The sequence below is a fragment of the Micrasema longulum genome, unplaced genomic scaffold (genome assembly GCF_059751315.1).
Source record: "Micrasema longulum isolate JH-2025_06_02 unplaced genomic scaffold, ASM5975131v1 h1tg001567l, whole genome shotgun sequence".
Taxonomy (NCBI): Eukaryota; Metazoa; Arthropoda; class Insecta; order Trichoptera; family Brachycentridae; genus Micrasema; species Micrasema longulum.
This window is the reverse complement of record NW_028278750.1, coordinates 466,385-484,919: the sequence shown is the minus strand read 5'-3', so window position 1 is coordinate 484,919 and position 18,535 is coordinate 466,385. Positions and strand designations below refer to the sequence as shown.

The following is an 18,535-nucleotide window of genomic DNA, read 5'->3' as shown; positions in this document are numbered from 1 at the left end:
AAAAAATAATAAAAATTACTGGCTATTTTTGCCAAGAAAGTCAGATTATGTTGTGATTTCAAATAATTCTTAGACAACAGACTTGACACTAATTTGACTGGGGATCTTTTTTTTATATATTTGGACCCCTGTATTTAGTGTCCTTACGTGTCATGTACAAGGCTAAGGTACTCGGAAAAAATCGTCTTTGTTTTTCTTGGAAATGGGATGTTCGATCACTGCTTTTGATTTATTACCTTTATGAGTTCAATCACAATTGTTGCAAAGTCCAATAACAATGGCGCGAGATTTTTAACGACAGTGTGGATATCTGTTAAGGATATTCTATCTTTCCTGCATTTTGCTTCAAGATTATGGCTTTGTAAACTGATAAATGGGCACTGAAATAACAGATGTTCGATACTCTGAGAAGAAATATCATCGCATGGACAATAGTCATCATTCCTTAATTTAAACCTATATAGGTAATTTATCATAGCTCCGTGTCCGGTAAAAATTTGGGTCGTTTCAAAAGTACTTTGCTGATGACGATGGAAATTCGCTGCATCAGCCAGCGTTGGGAAAAACATTACATTAGAGACTGGAGATCAGATTCCGGTGCATTTGATATTATAACGGCGCTACATTATATAATAACTATTTACGAAGGTACTAGATGGGGGCAGGGAGGCGGGCGGAGGGAACTTAGAGAAAGAGCAAAAGCACGGGGTGCCAGTGGTCTATTAGACAAATGGTTCACTAACAAAGATCACTATCTGGGATTATATTTAATAAACATTCTGTACGAGACGTGTTTGCGCCTCGTATAAAGAATTATGAGGCTGTATGGCCGAGAGGCAAAGCTCTGGTATTCTACTGCGAGGTAAGATTGGTATGAGTAGATATGTGGCGACTAGCGGGTTGTAAATCCGCTTCTGGATTCTGTCGAATCCAGGAAAGTTGCGGTGAAGATCTGAAGACAAAGTGGCAGAGTAGCGTTAAACGAGAGTATAAACTGTTTTCAATCAATGTTTTGTTTTTAACACGTGCACATATTTATACAGCGTTACGCAATCTTATCCTACAGTTTTTCTAAGTATGAGAATCGTGCCGGCTCCCCACTCTTGCAAAGTATTTTTCCGAGCGGCCAACGTAAATAGATGCCCGCTAGCCGACGTTGAAGCCACAACCCCCTCCACCGTTCCTCCATTGCACAACCGTGCGCCGACTAGAGTGGACGTGAAAGGGACTTTTCTATGTCTACCGGTTTCCTCAGGAGACCGATTAAACCAACATGTAAAAACCCACCTTCACTGTAGTTGTTCAAGGACAGCACAGCATGTGTGAAGGTGAATGGGTCATTCACATCGTGGTTTGACATTAAGAAAGGACTCAAACAGGAATGTGTAATGTCATCATGGTTGTCCATCGTCGATAACTGTATGAAAGAACTAAAAGATTCAATAATGGGAGCAAAAATGAGTGGTATAACTGTTAACTGTCTTCTGTATGCCGATGATGTCGTGCTTCTTGCTAGCAGCAAAGAAGACCTGCAATTCTTGGTAACAAAAGTCCACGATGTATGCAAGAAAAGCGATTTGCTTATGAATGTTGATAAATCGAAAGTTATGACTTTTTAATGGGATGAAAATATAAATAAATGTGAGATCAGTGTGAACGTAGATATTCTGAATCAGGTAGAAGAATTCGCGTATCTGGGAAGTATGTTTACTAGGGATGGAAAGACCGAGAAAGATATTGAAAGGAGGGTGAGTGCCGAGAACAGGGTGAAAGGTGCACTGAAATATTTTTTAAAAAACAAATGTTTATCGCAGGAGGCTGAACTAGCAGTTCACAATGGAGTTCTAGTGCAAACTCTAATGTATGGGAGCGAAGTATAGAATTGATAAAATGTTGATGAAAATAGGTTAAATGCTGTCGAAATAAGATCTCTCAGGCGAATGTGTGGTAAAACGATATATGATAGGTGCACAAATGTCGAGATCCGTGAACTGTGTAAGACTGAAACATATATTATCAACAGAATAAAAAAAGGGGCGCTACGTTGGTTTGGGCATATAAAGCGAATGGACAGCCAAAGAATGGCTAAAAGGATCTACGATGCGAGTATTGATGGATGCAGAAAACGAAGAAGGCCGAAAAAGACATAACACGATCAAGTCTATCAAATACTTGAAGATGGACATGTCAAAAGTAGGAGTAATCGGCGTGCGTGCATGAAAAGATGTATGAATGTAGAGGAAGCGAGGTCTGTATGCAATTATGCAAAGATAGTGATATGGCGTTCTATTCTCTCTGCCTACCCCTACAAAAACGGCGTGATGGTTTGTTTGTTTGTTGTTTATCTAATAATGATATAAATGAAGAAGATTTTTTTAAAGTAAATAGGTACTTTACCCACAATTTTTAACGAAATAATATCAAACCTGCTTTTTGTACAAATAACAATGTTGGTAAATTCTTGCGTAATAATAAGGATTAAAATAGTGATTTAGGTGTTTTCCAATTAAAATACAATTCTTGTCCTTCAATTTACGTTGGAAGAACATCAAGAAATTTTGATATTTGTGGTAAAGCAAATATGAGGTGTCTTCACAATAACAATTTCTCCAAATTCGCAAATCACCTAATCAATATTAATCATGACTTCAATAAAGATACAGGAGTAAAAATCTTAGTTAAAAAGTAAAGCTTCCAATATCCATATTTATTTTGAAAATACAATTCTTCTTCTCTTAGTGCCCTGTCAGGTATCCCCAACGTTGGCATCACAAACACTCTGGCAAAAGTCTCCCTGTCCTGTGCTGCCCGGAAAGTCTGCTCCATAGTCCTGAAGCCGTCCAGTCTCGTATATTTCTTCGCAGCCAGGACATCTGTCTTCTTCCAGCCCCTCTGTGACCCTCAATCTTGCCTTTCAAAATAAATTAAGCAAGCGGTACTTTTCTCCACGCATTATATGCCCCAGATATCAAATGTTACGAACTTTTATGGTAGTTAAGGGTTCTCTATTCGTTCTAGCTTAAGACTTAGTTCGGAGTTCGTTCTGTCCAAGATATCTTAAGCATTCTGCGATGCAACCACATCTCAAAAGCCTCCAGCCTATTCACAGTGTTCACGTTCAGAGTCCAAGTCGCACAGCCATACAACAATACAGACCACACATAATATTTTACCAATCTTTGCCTCATTTTCAAGTTGAGATAAGCATTGCAGAAGAGGGATTTTATTTTATTAAAAGCAGCTCTTGCTGTCTTAATTCTGCATTTAATTTCTATATCTTAACAATTAATTATTCCAATTTTATTAATTATTTGTGATATTTCTCCATTATAACACAAAAATGCTTTTTGCAACCCCCATATACCTTCATTAAATAAAAATATATATTTGATTTCTAAACCAACCACTGTTTGTGAGACTAAACCCATAAATTATAATAGGTATTACAAAATATACTTGTAATAAAAAAAGGCTACAAATACTTCCAATAAAACATACTTCTAGTCCCCAAACAACACTTAAATTTAGCAGCCAATAGTAAAAGGTATAGTAATGGCTTCTTAAAAACCCTACGGGTCTATGTAAGAGCAATGTGGCGAGAGTGACGAACCCAAGTGGCTAAAGAACTTAGTAATAAGTCTTAATTATTCATTTTCATTAATTTCACGGTTAAAACTTTCTCACCGATGTGATTTAATGAATGATGAATCAAATCACTTCTTTCAGAGAACTTGTAATCACAATCGGAGCAAGATAATGTTTTTTCGCCAGTATGGATAAACATGTGTGATTTTAATTTACTCTCATGCAAGCATTTGAATTGGCATTCTGAACAATAAAATGGTTTCACACCAGTATGAAGTACCATGACATGCCTATTGAGATTATGTTTTAACAAACTTGTATATTTGCACATTGAGCATGAGAAAGTTTTCGCAGCAGTATGGGTTAACATGTGCGATTTCAAGCTAATCCTACAAGAAGATTTGAATTGGCACTCTGAGCACGAAAATGGTTTCTCTTCAGTGTGCATTATCACAACATGCCTATTTAAATTACGTCTAAACAAACTTTTATATTCGCACAACGAGCATGAGAATATTTTGTCACCAGTATGAGTTAACATGTGCGATTTAAAAGTACCTTTCAGAGAACACTTATATTGGCACCATGAACAAGAGAATTGTTTCTCTCCTGTATGTGTTAACATGTGTGATTTCAAGTGACCTTTTTGTGAACATTTGAATTGGCATTCTGAGCAAGAGAATATTTTATCACCAGTATGAGTTAACATGTGCGATTTTAAAGAACCTTTTAGAGAACACTTATATTGACACCATGAACATGAGAATGGTTTCTCTCCGGTATGTGTTAACATGTGTGATTTCAAGTGACCTTTTTGTGAACATTTGAATTGGCATTCTGAGCATGAGAATGGTTTCTCACCAGTATGAGTTAATGTGTGTATTTTCAAAGAACTTTTTTGTGGACATTTGAATTGGCACTCTGAGCATGAGAATGGTTTATCACCACCATGAGTTGACATATGTCTCTTTAAACTACTATTATAAGAAAATTTAAATTTGCACACGGGGCATGAGAATGGTTTTATACCGGTATGCGTTAACATGTGTGATGTCAAGTGACCTTTTTGTGAAAATTTAAATTGGCACACTGAACATAAATATGGTTTCTCGCCAGTGTGAGTGCGCATGTGCAATACCATTTTACTATTGTTCAGACTTGTATATTGACATTCTGAACAGTTAAAGTATTTCTTCTTTGCTAGTAAACCTGGAACAAACACACGAAAAATGTATGAAGACACTTGAAATTTTATAAAAAGCTAACGAAAATGAAAAAGGGTAAAAAGTTGAAGAATTTCCATAATCGCATCACTAGGTAAATCAGTATCAATAACTTTAATACGTTAAATACAAGTTCTTCAGAACAGAGCTCTGAGAAACATTCTTGGACCTAAACGGGATTCCCGTGTCAAGGATATCTACCGACAAACAAAGATACTTCCTTTCAAGGTAATGCCACTGCATGACATAACCAATACTATTTTAAATATCATCAACTTTTCTGCTCACTCAAATTTAAAACACACATTTGGTCATAATATTCATAATTACAATACGCGTTATTCAAAAAATCTTCATGTGTCTTAGTTTCGCTCAACAAATTTTGGCAGTAGGTCCTTGGAAAATATTGGCCATTCCGAATATAATAAACTGCCTGATGAGCTAAGACACGAAAAACTTAATAAAAAATCCAGAAGTGTCGAAATTAAAAGATATTTCTTAAATCTTTTTGATATTGATAATTATTATTGTAGTTTATATAAGATGGAGGTTTATGTCTCTTATCCAAAAATGATTTCTTTTTATTTCGGATGTATTCATTTGTATGATATTATGTATTGTCGAAAATTTTTTTTTGTTATGTACGGTCCCAAATGAGTTTCTCATAACTCCTGGGAGTATAATATGTATTTTTTGTATTATAAGTTTTATTAATAAAAAAATATGAATAAAAAAAAAAAATAACCGGATTGTGGCCCAGTGCCTATGGTCTTGGACTCACGGATCAAAGGTCCGGCGTTCTCTTTGTACCATCATCCATAATACACAGACATATGTTAGAGCAGATAATGTGAAAGGAAGTATTACTTACTTGAGGCGATTACATTTTTTCGCGAGGAATTCAAACATTCTTGTTTGATGTCAGGATAATCAATGTCTATCTCTGAGTGGATAATTTTATCACTGGTAATCCTAGGCTGGTCAGTACTGGTTCCCGGTTCAGCCTTCACGGTAGCAACGTCTGGCTCCTCGCTGCTGGGGAGGCATGGCGCCCCTTCCCAAATATGGTGAATATCTCCTTGAACACCGCCAGTCTCCGGTTCAGCCTTCACGGTTGCAAAACCTGGATTCTCGCCTTCCCCCGTATGGAGGATATATCCTTTTATATCAACAGTCCCCGGTTCAGCCTTAATAGAGACTGAAGCGATTTCCATAATTTCGGTGTCAGAAAAAATATATAAGTAAATGTTTTATTAATCTGAAGAATGTATCCTGGAAATAAAGAAATTATTTATCGTATCATTAAAATTTGGTCAGGTTTCAAAAACAAAAAACACTTATATCAATAATTTCAAACGTAACGAATCATTGATTCTTGCTTTTGGATTATTTTTTAACATGACAGGAAATTTGCGGTGTATGCAGTTAATTGGTAGTATCCAAAATAAAACACTTTTATTGGACTAAATTCTTTTTTTTTTTTAATACATGAACGTAATGTGTTTTGTTTTGTAATGACATATTCAAACTTGTCAAAGTCTTGTAAGCAGAGTTTGAAAATATCCTAACAAGACGAAACGCGTCACATTATACGCTCTTGTATATTAAAAAAAAAAATAGAATTTAAATCCAGTATAAGTGTTTTATTTAGGATACCTTCCCAAATTTTATGTGGAATTCTACCAATTAACTACATTTACAAAAAATATTCTACCAAGCTAAAAATAAAATAATAAACGCCAAAAACAAGAATCAAAGGTTCGTTACGTTTTAAATTTCAAACATGCGTACCATATGATGTATTTCGATGCTAGGAAAAAATGCCGTTTTTATAGTATCACTTTATACACTGTATAATATTCTGCCTAAAGCCAGTTGATTTCTACATTCTCGACTTATTTTGTAACAGTATTTTTAGTCATTCCGAATCATTGTAGATAAATTCTGTAACTGCCTGGTAACCAATATTCTCTTCAGCTTCATCTCTTTAAAAATATCCAAAGATAGTTATCAATTATGTCTGTATTTTATGTATTTGCCCACTCAACCGAGACGCACACCGCTTATAGCGCTTGACAGGAAAACCACAGATAAAATCAGTTAAAATATAATGTGAAAATAGTCATAGAAAATACGGCTAGAACTAATTTTTGAATAAATTAGTGATGGTTTTCTTATGTTTCGAATCTGAAAATAGGCTCACACAAACATATTTTTATGTAAGCTCTAATAATAACTTTTCACTTAAAGTTTAATAAAGTCATTAAAATGTAACATGATTAGAATGACAGCTGTCAGAAAAAGTGACGACATAACTTTGTAGTAACGTCAAAGGAATTATTTAAATTGACACACAAAAAATCATTTTTATCTGGCGTGTTAATTAATTTTTTTAATACAATGCTTGAAACATAAATCGACATTAATTTATAAAATCAGCGTTAAAACTAAAAGAAAACTAAAATAAACCTAATTATTAACGACGTTTTTACAAGGTTACATCATTTTGCAAAAACGTAAGAGATGGGACAAATAAATCAATGTAAATTGATCGATTAAAAAAATAATTCATTTGATGTTGTTAATGAAAAACGTATAAATGTTTCTTTTTTGTTGAATAATTGTGTAAAACACATTATAAGAGGCTTATTTTTGCGTTTTTTATATCAATTTTTGGAAACAGAGTTTCGTGATTGCATGAAAAAACTAATGAAATCGATTTGAGCAGTGATCAGTAATTTCCTATCACTAATGAATTTAGTTTGACAGCTGTCATTCCAATCAAGATATATTTTAAGGTCTATAGTAATTATGCAAAATCAGCATTCATATGTGGGTCGTCGAATTCAATAATGAACCACATTATAAGATAAAGAATATATTTTTCGAGTTTCAAATTTCTTCTTCTTCTTTTCTAAGTCCGCTCCTAAGTGGAGCATGTGGACATCACCAGTTGCCTCCAGGAGACCCTATCGCCAGCCAGCACTTTCGCCTTCTCCCACGTCAATCCAGCGTCCCTTATTTCCGCCGAATAAAGTCGAAAGATCGTCATCGACGGCCTTCCTGGACGGCGTTAGCCCGCAGGTTTAAAAAGAAGTAACTTGGGTAAAGGTTCTCCTGAGCTTTTATCCCTGTTTTTCCAAGTCCATACTTTGTTTCCATACATTAGGGTCAGGACCGGGACTCCACTGTGAACGGCTAATTTTTCCTCTTGCGACAAACATTTATTCGCCAAGGTTGATTTAAGTGCACCGTCACTTTGTTAGGCTGGCGATAGGGTCTTCTAGAGGCAACTGGGGATGTCCACATGCTCCACTTAGAATTGATGTAAAAAAGAAGAAGGAGAAATTTGAAACACGAAAAATATATCCATTTTTTAATAATGCAGTTAATTATTGAATTTGACGACCCACACATGAATGCTGATTGTGCATAATTACTACTAAACTGTAGTTTTATTAGATCTTACATAAGAATATGTTTATGTGTGCCTATTTTAAGATTCAAAACATTAAATTTATTGTAAATAAAAAAACTTCTAGCCGTAATTTCTACGACATTACAATTTAACTGATTTTATCTGTGGTTTTCCTGACAAGAGCTTTAGGCCATAAGCAGTATGCGTCTCGGCTGCGTCGGCAAATAATACATAAAATACAATATAATCTGGCAATCAAAAGAAGTATTTAAATACGAATCTCCGTAAAAAGTAAGTAACAATTCGCTGATGCAGAACTAAAGTGACTCATCTCAAAATTTATGGTTTAGAGAATATCGTGTTTGGAATTTTAAGGAAATAAATATTATTTTTTGCGTGTCGGATAATATTAATACTTCTTATTGTGAATAAAAATGCGTGGAATGGTTATATTTTAACTTTTAAATTGTTGATTTGATTAGTCGAAGCATTAACAAGATTTTGACAGTCACTTTGTTTAATATTATCTACCAGATAGTTCCAAATTAGGTCAATGAACTTGTTGACTATCAATTCCCTACTAAATACAAATATATATTTTTCGAGATTATGACAATACAGAAGTGAACATTAGAGAAAACCACTTCTATTCTACGTTAGGAAAAAAATCAGTACTAAATTTATATTTAATCAGAGCTTACTGTTGCAAATCGACCGCGACGCCTTAAATTTATTAGAAACAAAATCAAATGTTGTGTTTCCGTGTACCTGGTCGACATACCCGCCACAGATCTCCTTTTTGTTCTGCAAGTTCTAGGAACGACTATCACATGCATTCGCCTATCCCTAGGCTCCACAGATATGGTAATCAGTATGAGGATAAGGCTGATATATTTGGTTCTGGTCTTGATAGTTATAAAACGAGTCAGATATCTTTTTTTCTCTCGCAATATAATTCTTAAAATTATCTTTATATTTAAAATGTTTTCCTTTTTTGCTTTTTCATATTTATGTATTTATTTCGTTAATATTTTTGGTTGCTCATGTGTTCCTACTTGTTCCTATAGTTATAGTTATGAAATTTTATCATTTTTGTTATGTATTTATAAATATGTATTTTTTTTTCATATTTATGTTCAATATATGTTAAAGGCAATTTATGCCGTTTATGTAAAAATAAATTAATACAATTTTATTTATTTAAAATTACAAAATTAAATATTTATGAACTTATTAAGGCTTTTTAGGCTATGCCCGTGTCAAGCCACAATAAATAACAATAAAAATACATAGTAAAATTTATTAGATCAAATTATAATGACATAGAAAATTGTCAAAATATTAATGGAAAAATCACGCTGTTGCGCTCTGTACTAAAAAATTCAACTCTCCCGTCGGAAAAATACTATTGGTATAAATATAAGATGGTCATTGCTCGACAAAGAATCATAAAAAGTGTATGTGGATGCTATTTATATTTTTATTAAGATAGAATCTTCTCTTCTTTCTTTGTGATCTTTCTTCAGATGGTTGGTTTGGACAGAAGAGCTGGTTAAAGGTTAACTGAAGCAAGATTATCATTTTGCTTTCTCTTCCTCGTCTCGCTTCCTGGTTTGCGAACTGGGGCTGACTCATCGCCAAAGGTTTTACAAGGCGTACCTGGTGTTTCGTAAATTTCGAGGAAAACAACGAGCGATTGCACGGATGTTATAGAAATCACAGTGAGACAATTCTGTTACTTGGATTAATGGCGATTTAATGATTTGCAATTTCTCTCATTAGCGGGAATTTTGTTTTCGGTACCAAAATTGGCGACGATTACAACTTCATTCGCTTTTCAATCAATCACCGATATTTCATTTCAATATAAAGTTGATGTGCTCGATCAACTTTATTTTGCGTTCGATCCTCAATTAAAAAAACGTGACTTAAATTATTTACTGCAAGTTGTTATGTTAAACATCTGTGAGTTTTTTTTGTTCTAAGTAATTATTCTATATCGTGGGTATACAAGCTACTGCCAAAAGCCAGTTTTGCGTAAATTGAATTTTAAAGTTTGGTTGTTCATTAAAAATCTAGTTTCGTTTTTTTTTTTTTAAACACTCATTGTTTATTATTTATGAAACACATTTTTATACATTACAGAATTTATATGAAATAAAAAGCAACAGAATTTTGAGAAAAAAAGTAAGATAAGAAAAATAAAATCCGCATTTAGCTGATTTTCCTTGTGAAGAAATTTGTGCTGGTTGAGTTAGCCGGTGACATTGTCTAACTGAATTTGTGATGTATCGAATTCAACACTGTCTTCATCCTCATATAAAGCATCTATCACATTAGCGCAAGTGGAAAGACTCTTTTACCAATGATGGAATTCTCCGGGAATGACTCCTGTTTTGTATAACTTTAATAAAAACTTTGGATGAACGAAAACCAGACAAAGACACCTAACCGTTTTTCCTAGTATATTCATTATTAAAAACATAAACTTCAGTTGAAATATAATAACTTAAAATCACTTAAGTGTTTATTTTTGTAAAGATTTGAGAAGAAATGCTATATTTATTTTTTACTCGTTCTACAATTGTCTGAAACTCAGTTAATGGCGGTAATATCATTTAGTCGATTTTACCTGTAGATAGCAGGGGCGAATCGTGTATAGAAGCGATTATGCACAGCTTACCATTATATTTGCCTACCTATAATAATGTTTTATTGTAACTTTATTAACAGAAAAAAAAATATTAACATTTATTTTAAATCATTTCCACCGTTTGTATTTTTATCCTAATATAAATATAAATTTTAATAAAGCGCGCCCAGCGCCTGCGGTGAGCCAAGAAACTAGCCAATTATTCCAGCTTATTTTTTCATACAAATAAGTATACTATATTTTGAATGTATTAACCCCAGTGCGGGTTTCTTCTCCTAGATTAAACTTGCAAATTACACAAATTATTTGAAGATTCTTGATTTGGAAAACAATATTTCGGACATCGTTTTTTAAAGACTATTTTTCTTTGAGATGGTACTTTTGACATAAGATCATAATTACTTTAATTACTAGAACAATTCGGCCAGTTGACATTTCAATTGAATACCTGATATCGACTGAATTCATAGTGGTATTTTTTATTTATTTTTTAATGAATTATATATTACAGCAATGGTTAATATATCTAAATAATATAATATATCACGAAGTTACATCGTTTGAGTAGATTTCATGGATGAGTTGTTGTATCACACAGAACCACAGAAAAATATCAATTTATAGTACATATTACTTACATTATATTATGTACCTCCTATTCAGGTACAAATATATGACATTTTTTTATAGCTTACCCGTAAATAAAGTTACCATTCGCCACTGGTAGATAGAGGATAAAAATTTAAAGTTAATGGTATTCATAACTCAAATATGCCAAAGCGTAGTTAACCGGTTTTCTTTGTAGACCCACGATATATTCAAGTTTACTACGATTAAAAAATTCGAGAAATATGAAATTTCGTTATGCAACAAAGTGGCACAATCCAAAAATCAAAAATCCATTAGGGTATACTAAGATGATCGTTTGATAATGTCCTAACAAGACGAAACGTCACGCTGTACACTCTTGTACATTCATTTGTATTTGCTACTACTTGTGTTTTAAATACATGTCAGTCTTTATATTTATAAATACAAAACATGTAAAAGCCTAAAAGGCGTTTAAATAAATAAATCAGATTTTTTAAATAATTTTAATTAAATCCAATTATATTAATTTTGAATACCTTACCAAAAACAATTGTGTTCAAGAAATGGTCAGGATTATTATAATAATCTTCACAGTTAAATAAAATGATTAATCGTTTTCAAAAAAATTCAGTTAGACTTTGATCATTTATATAATTTGTTTTTTTTCATTTTTATTAATTCACATATGATGTTTTTGCAAACATTTTTTTGATGTTCCTGCTTTTAAATTTTACTGGCTCTCCTTATTCCATATCCTTTGGTTTTTTTTATAAGATGTGAATGAATAAAAATGAAAAAACAAGAATCCAGCCTCGGACCTGTACTCTTTCTCATATTTATAAATCATGTTGCTTTAAAAATTCAATTTACTAAATTTCTTTTATTTGCTTATTTGTGGGGTCTGACCCTAAAACATTCATAATTTTAAAAATATTTGATGACTATTGCTTGATTAATGATTTCTAACCTCCTTAACATAATTTTGGCTATGCCAGATCATTTTAGAGGATGTCTGTATTTTTCCTTGCTGGAATTGATCTCAATATTTTGATATTTTTAACAGAGGTGAAGCTTAAAAGAATATGGATGCCCAGGCAGTTACAGAATTTATCTACAACGATTCGAAATGACTTAAAATATTGTTATAAAATAAGTCAAGAATGTGGAAATCAACTGCCTTTAGGCAGAACAATGAATGCTATACAGACGACATACAAAACGACATTTTTTCTCAGCATCGAATAACATCATATAATAATACGCAATTTTTTAATTTCAAACGTAACGAATCTTTGATGCTTGCTTGTGGCATTTATTATTTTATTTTTAGCTGGGTAGGATATTTATAATAAATGCAGTCAATTGGTAATATTCCACATAAAATTTGGTAAGCTATCCAAAATAAATCACTTTTGACTGAATTAAATTCTTATTTATTTTTGTCTTATTCTTATTGTGGAATCTTACCAATCAACTGTCTAAGTATAAGTCCACAATATCAAGTTTATTTGTAGCCGCTCGTCAAACTATTATTGGCAATTTAATTTCATAAATTAAAAAAATACTTACTTGTTTATTTTTATTACTTTATACTTGATTTTTATTTTTTACTATTATATCAAATTGCATTGCAGCATTGGCAAATACGCATTTCATAGATACATATTTTTATTTCATATTTTTTCGTGATAATATATGCTCGCTTGTTTATTAATTTAACTTAAAAATGTCTTTCTTGCTTACCGTAACACTTTATTTATTGTTTGCCTTACAAAATTTATTTCATAAGCTTATATCTTTGCATTTTTTGTTTATATGCTTACTGTTTTTTCTTGCATACCTTTGTTATTATTGTTTTTCTTTTTACTTTGTAAAACTTTTTATCATATTTTTTCTAACTAATTTCACATATTTTTTCGGTATATTCTGTTTATTATTTAGTATGTTAGCATGTATTTCATTTTTATTTTTTGTAAATGCCTTTTGGGCGTTAATGAACAAAATAAATAAATAAATAAATAAAAAACTGCATTCACAAAAAATACCCTACCAAGCTAACAATAAATGCCACCAGCAAGAATCAATGATTCGTAACGTTTGAAATTATCGATAAATGTGTTCTATTTTGGATACCTTACCAAATTTTAATGATAGTATAAAAAAAATTATTTCTTTCCAGGATAAATTCTTCAGATAATTTGCTTTTATATCTTTTCTCGGCACCGAAATTATGGAAATAGCTTCAGTCTACATTAAGGCTGAACCGGGGACTGGTGATATAGAAGGATATATTCTCCATACTGGGGAAGGCGAGAATCCAGGTTTTGCTACCGTGAAGGTTGAACTTGGAACTGGCGATGTCGAACGAGGTATTTTCCATAATGAGGAAGACGAGAAGCCAGGTGTTGTCACCGTGAAGGCTGAACCGGGGACTGGTTATGTAAACCAAGATATTCTGCATACTGGGGAAGGCGAGAATCCAGGCTTTGCTACCGTGAAGGCTGAACCGGGGACTGGTTATGTAAACCAAGATATTCTGCATACTGGGGAAGGCGAGAATCCAGGCTTTGCTACCGTGAAGGCTGAACCGGGGACTGGTTATGTAAACCAAGATATTCTCCATACTGGGGAAGGCGAGAATCCAGGCTTTGCTACCGTGAAGGCTGAACCGGGGACTGGCGGTAATGAAGGAGATATTTTCCATACTGGGGAAAGGGCGCCATGTCCCTCCAGTAGCGAGGGGCCAGGTGTTGCTACCGTGAAGGTAGAATTGGGGACCAGTACTGACCAGCTAAGGCCAACCAGTGATACAATTATCTACACAAAGATTGATATTGAGTATCCTGAACTTAAACAAGAATGTTTGAATTCATCTCGTTACAATGAAATTGGCCCCAGTAAGTTAAACTTCCTTCCACATTATCTGCTCTAATATACGTCTATGGACTATGGATGCTGGTACCAGAGGCGGTTCCTTAGTATGTGCATAAGTGCAGTGCACTGCCAAGTAAAAATTGAGGAAATAAATTAATAATTTTATTGATAGTAAAAATATGTTATAGGTAGGTACAAAGAAACAGGGATTCGTTGCAATATTATACACGTAAACATCATAATATTCAATACTAGCGCCAAAAGATCTAGCGAAATCGACTCTAGCGGACGATTTTCTCATCTGTCTATGCATGCGCAATCGTTCCAATGCATGTTCTGTTTTGCGCAATCTTTTACCCTGAATTTGTAAGAAATATATCATATTTTTAGTTATTTTATTACGAAAATGGCGCTATATAAGTTATCCATAATAATAATCTCCTAAAATCGTCATTTGAGCGAGACAGACAATGCTTCATACCGATGAACTGTGCGTTAGAGGGAGAAGATAATATACATATTCCGGGCATTGCCAACGCATGCGCAGATTTGAAGTTCGTTTGTAATGTCGCTTTGAACATGCGTAATGACATGATATTAGTACGAATTTAGTTGACTATAACGTGCGTATTATGTTGGGCGCATTTAGCGTTTCTGGTTCCGATGCGCGGGCTATCATACTATTGCTCGTTTATCACGTCAGACCTATCATAATATTATTGAACTTAATAATACACAATTTGACAAAATGTACAGAAATGCACTGCCAATGTTTTCGGTCAGGAGCCGCCAGTGGCTGGTACGTAAAGGACATAAAGCCTACTTGAAATATTGCTGATAGGAAATTGAGGTTCCGGCAGTTTTACTATAGAAGATATTATAGAAGAATTATTATAGAAGGCGATTATAGAAATTTTTCAACTTTTTACTCTTTTTTTACTTTCGTTAGCTTTTTATAAAATTTAAAGTGTCTTATTTTTCGTGTTTTTGTTCCAGGTTTACTAGCGAAGAAGAAATATTTCAACTGTTCAGAGTGTCAATATACATGTCTAAAGAATAGTAAAATGGTATTGCACATGCGCACTCATACCGGCGAGAAACCATATTTATGTTCAGTGTGCCAATTTAAATTTTCACAAAAAAGTCACTTGACATCACACATGTTAACGCATACCGGTATAAAACCATTTTCATGCCCCGTGTGCAAATTTAAATGTTCTTCTAATAGTAGTTTAAAGAGGCATATGTTAACTCATGGTGGTGAGAAACCATTCTCATGCTCAGAGTGCCAATTCAAATGTTCACAAAAAAGTTCTTTGAAAACACACATGTTAACTCATACTGGTGAGAAACCATTCTCATGCTCAGAATGCCAATTCAAATTTTCACATAAAGGTACTTTGAAAACACACATGTTGACACATACCGGTGAGAAACCATTCTCATGCTCAGAATGCAAATTCAAATGTTCACAAAAAGGCCACTTGAAATCACACATGTTAACACATACCGGAGAGAAACCATTCTCATGTTCATGGTGCCAATATAAGTGTTCTCTGAAAGGTACTTTAAAATCACACATGTTAACTCATACTGGTGAAAAAAAATTCTCGTGCCCAGAGTGCCAATTTAAATGTTCCTGTAGGGGTAGTTTAAAATCGCACATGTTAACTCATACTGGTGACAAAATATTCTCATGCTCATTGTGCAAATATAAAAGTTTGTTCAGACATAATTTAAATAGGCATGTTGTGATAATGCACACTCCAGAGAAACCATTTTCTTGCTCAGAGTGCCAATTCAAATCTTCTTGTAGGATTAGTTTAAAATCGCACATGCTAACCCATACCGCTGAGAGAACTTTCTCATGTTCAATGTGCAAATATACAAGTTTGTTGAAACATAATTTCAACAGGCACGTCATGGTAGTTCATAGTGGCGAGAAACCATTTTCTTGCTCAGAGTGCCAATTCAAATGTTCGCAAGAGAGTAAATTAAAATCACACATGTTTATCCATACTGGCGAAAAAACATTCTCTTGCTCCGATTGTGATTACAAGTTTTCTGAAAGAAGTGATTTAATTCATCATTCATTAAATCACATCGGTGAGAAAGTTTTAACTGTGAAATTAATGAAAATGGAAAATTAAGACTTGTTGACTTAAGTTCTTTAGCTCAACACCCGGATACTTTGAAATACTTTAATATATTTAAGTAAAAATCCAGCCAGTCTGCAAACATTTGAAAATACTCATAACGTTGTTGAATCAAATAAAGCTGTTTCGAACATGGAAGCACATGTAGATTGTTTTCTTTCTGTGAAAATCGCCTCATCAAGCGAGGCGTGAGTTCTAACTCGTGAAAAGTCGTCTCATGGTAGACGTAAGTAATTTGTAATTTATATTTTGAAAATGTCAACTTTCTATTCAAATTTATCACATTGAATTAAGAATAGTCCAGAAGGAGCGTAGAATCATTTTTGAATACATCTGGCTGTGTCCAATAATTCCCCCACTATGTCCTACTTTCGCCGCGCGCATTCGTGAGGTCGGAGCGTAATGTTGCTTGATGGGAAAATAAAAATCATAACACAAATGCAAGGTTAAAAAAAAGCAATATGTTTATTTCTCTAAAATTTTATTGTGCACGCGGAAACATTGATTGACACAACAGAGTAGATAGGTTATTTAATTAGAGCAATTGAATTAATGAACTTTGAACTTAAAATGTAAAAAAAAATATTTCACTGAAAACGGATATTTTTATATCATGTTAAATAATATTTGATGTTTTAAAGATTATGTCGGTCAAATAACCACCACAGAGTTGTTCAATCAGAGATCCAATTTTCATTAACTCTCTGAGCTAAGTAGGGTTAAAAAAATTACTACCCTGGAAACACTAACGAAATGACCATTTTGATTTCTTCGACAATCTGACAGATGGAAAAATAATTTAATTTTTAAGTAATGTATTTGCTACTTACACATTCATTTGCTAATTACAGATGAAATGTGATCCCATCCTGTTTCTTTGAGATCCTAGCAGTAATTCTACACTTTAAAAGGACACAAAATGGCATAGTTGAATTAAAATCGGGAGTTGCGTACTGAGCGGCGTCTACAAAGAAACTAATGGGTCAAAACGTAAAACTAATCATTTATGAGTAGTTGAGTCGAGTTCTGTTTGATGTTCGTATGCGGTTTCTGGACTATTATTTATTCTATGATTTGTCATTTACTTATTCTTCCTTAACACAAAAAAAATATTTTTTTTTAAATTCTGTCTTATTTTGTATAACATAAATATACAGATGTTAATTTGAAACATAAAAAAATATAGTGTGATGTGATTACCTACTATAATTTTGCTATAATTGTTGTATGGGACGACTCGCATAAAGAATGCTGATTTTGCATAAATACTAATAAACTTTATATAAATAGTTATTTAAAGAAAAGTTAGTGCTTCAAATATAAACTTTAAAAAAGTTAACAGCTTTAAATACTTGGGAGTAAACATAACTGAGGATGGAAGCATGCACAGCATAAAGAGCTCGTAACCCGCCTAGGAATTGCTGGAGCAACTTTTAACATGATGCGTGTTGTCTGGAACTCTAGTCTATTCTCGGTCAAAACGAAATGCCGATTATTCAACTCTGGTGTAATGCCAGTTCTCTTATATAAGTGCAAATCTTGGCACCTTACCAAAGCTCAAAACACCAAATTTCTGCGATTTGAGAGTAAGTGCTTGAGAAGAATATTAGGTATAAGGTGGTTCGATTTTATAACTAACATTGAAGCCCGAGAACAGACGCAGCAGCCTCCTATAACGAGCGTCTTGAGGATGCGGCAGTGGATCTGGCTTGGACACGTGCTGCGCATGCCTCAGGAGAACCTCAACCCAAGTTGACTCTTCTTTAAACCTGCGGGATCACGCCGTCCTGGAAGGCTGTCAAAGACGATCTTTAGATTTTATTCGGTGGAATTAAGGGGCGCTGGATTGACATGGGAAGAAGCGAGAGTGCTGACTGGCGATAGGGTCTCCTAGAGGCAACTGGTGATGTCCACGTGCTTCACTAAGGAGTGGATGTGGAAAAAGAAGAAGAAGAAATAATAATTATTAGAGCATATATAAGAATATTTTTATGTGTGCCTATTTTAAGATTCAAAATTTAAGAAAAATAGATAC

At 33.6% G+C, this 18,535-nt stretch overlaps 2 protein-coding genes across 2 annotated transcripts; one reads left to right on the top strand and one right to left on the bottom strand.

Annotated features, from left to right (window-relative positions):
* Positions 1–2,681: 2,681 nt before the first annotated feature.
* Positions 2,682–6,879, bottom strand: LOC148274848 (uncharacterized). Its single transcript, XM_088236526.1, has 3 exons — positions 6,600–6,879; positions 5,680–6,080; positions 2,682–4,794 (listed from the first exon to the last, which is right to left on the bottom strand). Exons 2-3 carry the CDS (start codon positions 6,020–6,022, stop codon positions 3,641–3,643), a joined length of 1,497 nt encoding a protein of 498 aa, XP_088092652.1. The 5' UTR covers positions 6,023–6,080; positions 6,600–6,879; the 3' UTR covers positions 2,682–3,640.
* A 1,511-nt stretch (positions 6,880–8,390) lies between these two features.
* On the top strand, positions 8,391–16,643 carry LOC148274847 (uncharacterized). Its single transcript, XM_088236523.1, has 3 exons — positions 8,391–8,517; positions 13,650–14,367; positions 15,341–16,643. Exons 2-3 carry the CDS (start codon positions 13,701–13,703, stop codon positions 16,492–16,494), a joined length of 1,821 nt encoding a protein of 606 aa, XP_088092649.1. The 5' UTR covers positions 8,391–8,517; positions 13,650–13,700; the 3' UTR covers positions 16,495–16,643.
* Positions 16,644–18,535: the final 1,892 nt, after the last annotated feature.